Raw genomic sequence first — 3,012 nt, 5'->3', positions numbered from 1 at the left:
CCTGCTGAAAGCTTTCAAATGAACTGTTCCATTAAGAAAAATAAATATTTAATTCCATGCCAGACAGCTTCAGCCATGGCTTGCCTGCTTTGTGCTACTCCAGTTCACTATAAAAGGCTTAATTCTCTAGAGCTCACCAACCTGCAGAAGTCCTCCGAATCTGGTGTCACAACAGCTGAGCCACTGAATCCTGATTACAATTGTCAGTCTTGGCTACATGACTTCTCCTCCCATAGCCTGGCACTCTATCAAAGTATTATTTCACACCACCCTCCAATTATTTTTATATGCCTGTTTTGGATGTTGTCTCAGTGATGCTTACCTTCCCTTCCATTAAATTTTGGTGGACATGGCATAGCAGAGCTTTGTCACACTGGAAGTAAAATGTTCTGAAAACTCACACCATTCCCCCCAACTTGGGAAAGGATGCTGTAATTACGGCACAGAAACAGAAGCCAGAGGACTTGGATCCTCCCTCTGTCACGACTCACTGTGCGCCTTAATTTCCTGTGCCTCCCTTTTTCCAGGTCTGGAAACTAGACATTGTGCTTCCCTACCTCTATATAAACAATCCAAAATCCAATGCTGCACAAGGGCCAAATATGACTGCTGCTTGACACCACCGCCTTCACTTCCAAGTGCCAAGCTTCCCAGATGGCAGCACAAAGACATTATTTCTTAATGCTGGTTTCTGTGCAAGGTGCACCGTGCACGTACAAACAGAACATGTCAGAGAAAGACATTAGAAGATAAAGCACTGGTGCTCTCTCTGGGAAAAGAAAGAAGAATTGATTAAGAGAAGGAGGTGCAATGGAAAGCAAGTTGGAGCATATGTTACTTCCTAATAAAATGCAGGGCTTTTTTTGCCTGCATCTCTAAATTGAGGTGGCTGGTGCTCTGCTTTTCCTCCTCCTGCCCTTGTACATTTCTGCTGAATTTAGCTGTGAAGGAGATGTGGAAACAAAGCCAATTTTGCTTCCCTTTTGCAAAGCAGTTAAGAGATCCTGAAACGTGGATAGCATATGAACTGGATGTCATATTCCAGAATTTGAACATGCACAGACACACTCCACACAAATGAGAAAAGCCCACGAGAAACTCTGGTTTATACACACAGACAAATACTGCACCAGCAATTGGTAGAGATGATACTTCTGAGATACTGTGCTGAAGCCATTACATACCCCAGAAACACTGGGTCTCAACGTGCCACAAAAGAAAATAAATAGGTAGGATTGCATCATTTTTCTGGCACTGAACAAATCCATCACAGTGATGAGGGCAGAGCTGCTGCCTGGCTGGCTGAGAACAGGAGCAGGTCCCGAATGAGGGATACCACACATTCAAAGGGGGGAGAGAAAAGGTACTGGACTGACAGCAAGGAAACATGCAGAAGGGGCTGTCAGTAGATCACCCATTCTTTAGAGCCAGAATCACCTCAGCACTTCTTTAATTTTTATTTTTCAAGTCTCAAAGATGTTCCAAGCAAGGTTAATTTAATAATTTGGTTCCTTCCTAGCAGTATTATGTCATTTGTGTATTTTTGTTCTCGCACACTGCTACAGCAAGCAATAAATTCAAGGTCAAATACTGGCCTCAGTTAAAACTCCAGCAAGCAAACTGACAGTGGATGGCTCTCAGCATCCACTCTCAGACAGTGGATGGCTGTGAAGGCAAAGCCTCCACTTTTTGGGCTGTCATCAGATGGTTTGCCTTTGCTTAGTATTATATGAAAAATGTGTCATCTGTTCCTTGATGTAGGAACAGGTATGCAGAACAGAGAGAAAAAAGTGGGGTTTGCATGTTTCTTGTTAACAAACACATTTAAACCCCTTTGGAAGCCTTCATATCCTTCACTGCGAGGTCTCTGGTGGTCAGAAACTGGAATTGTTTGTGGTGAGGCAAGTAAAAAATGATGGAGGCTTTTAAAACTACCCCAACACAAACACTGCATAATGCCCTTGGTATGCCATCACTTGTGAATGCACGCTGTCATTCTTGCAATTATTTGGTGTTTGCATAAAACCATCATAAAGAATTAAAAACTGGAGGTGAAGGGGCAGACAGATGGAAGCATAAAGCACTCTTCCAATCGCTCCTGGCATTTTCCTGCTTAAGAGTTCATGCAATATCCTCTGTTTCATGCAGGATACTATGCTTCTGTGGAAGACATCCAGTGCTCCCTTCTGGAGAACACAGATTTACATCAGCCTCTGTGAAGGCAGCATGGTCTAGGGGAGCACATGAACGTGGGGGGAGATGGGTGTCTGTCACACTGAATAGTAAGGCTGTGGGATAACTGAAGACCAGGGAGTGAGAAGGCATCAATGCTCTGCTAGGGACGTGGAGCAACCAGAGACAGGGCACACATATGGGGAAGGTATAACATTCCTACTACGTGGATGTTGCTAACATGCTGCACCTTTGGGAAGGGCAGCATGTTACCCGGATTGGACCACAATCAGAATGGACAGTGTGGGAAGAACAAATATGCACACTAAGTATATTCATTTCTCTCCCACAATTGAACCTTGGCTGCTTTACCTCAGGAGATGAGGACAGGAAAGGCTTGATGTATATATTGGAGTCATGCACTTTCAGGTCATGGTCTCCCAGTCCTCGTGTCACTCCAATTGTTGCCATAACCCGAGCCTGGAAATAAAGAAAAGCAATGGCTTCAAATCTTGTTACACGCACTGTGTCAATAGGGTAAGAGATAACATTCCTAAGTAAGTGCTACAGTTGGGGATAAATTCCCTTTTCTCTCCCAGAAACTCTAGATTTAACACAGCTAATCAACAACAAAGCTTTTAACACTTGTGTCATCTCCATTCCTCTCATTATTCATAGAATCACAGAATCATCTGGTTGGAAGAGACCTTTAAATCATCAAGCCCAACTGTTCCCCCTGCACTGCCAGGGTCCCTAAACCATGTCCCTCAGCACCAGATCCACACGGCTTTTAAACACCTCCAGGGATGGGGACTCCACCACCTCCCTGAGCAGCCTGTT

General features: G+C 44.2%; 1 protein-coding gene across 1 annotated transcript in view; it reads right to left on the bottom strand.

Annotated features, from left to right (window-relative positions):
• PPM1H (protein phosphatase, Mg2+/Mn2+ dependent, 1H) overlaps positions 1-3,012 on the bottom strand; it is a gene marked incomplete at its 5' end in the record, with an annotated part of 53,822 nt that overhangs the window by 11,773 nt on the left and 39,037 nt on the right. Inside the window, one exon of the mRNA XM_010139202.1 lies at positions 2,545-2,652. Coding sequence (XP_010137504.1) covers positions 2,545-2,652 — 108 coding nt within the window. The remainder of the gene's footprint in view (positions 1-2,544; positions 2,653-3,012) is intronic.

The sequence above is a fragment of the Buceros rhinoceros genome, unplaced genomic scaffold (assembly GCF_000710305.1).
Source record: "Buceros rhinoceros silvestris isolate BGI_N320 unplaced genomic scaffold, ASM71030v1 scaffold707, whole genome shotgun sequence".
NCBI lineage: Eukaryota > Metazoa > Chordata > Aves > Bucerotiformes > Bucerotidae > Buceros > Buceros rhinoceros.
This window is presented reverse-complemented; position numbering and strand designations above follow the sequence as displayed.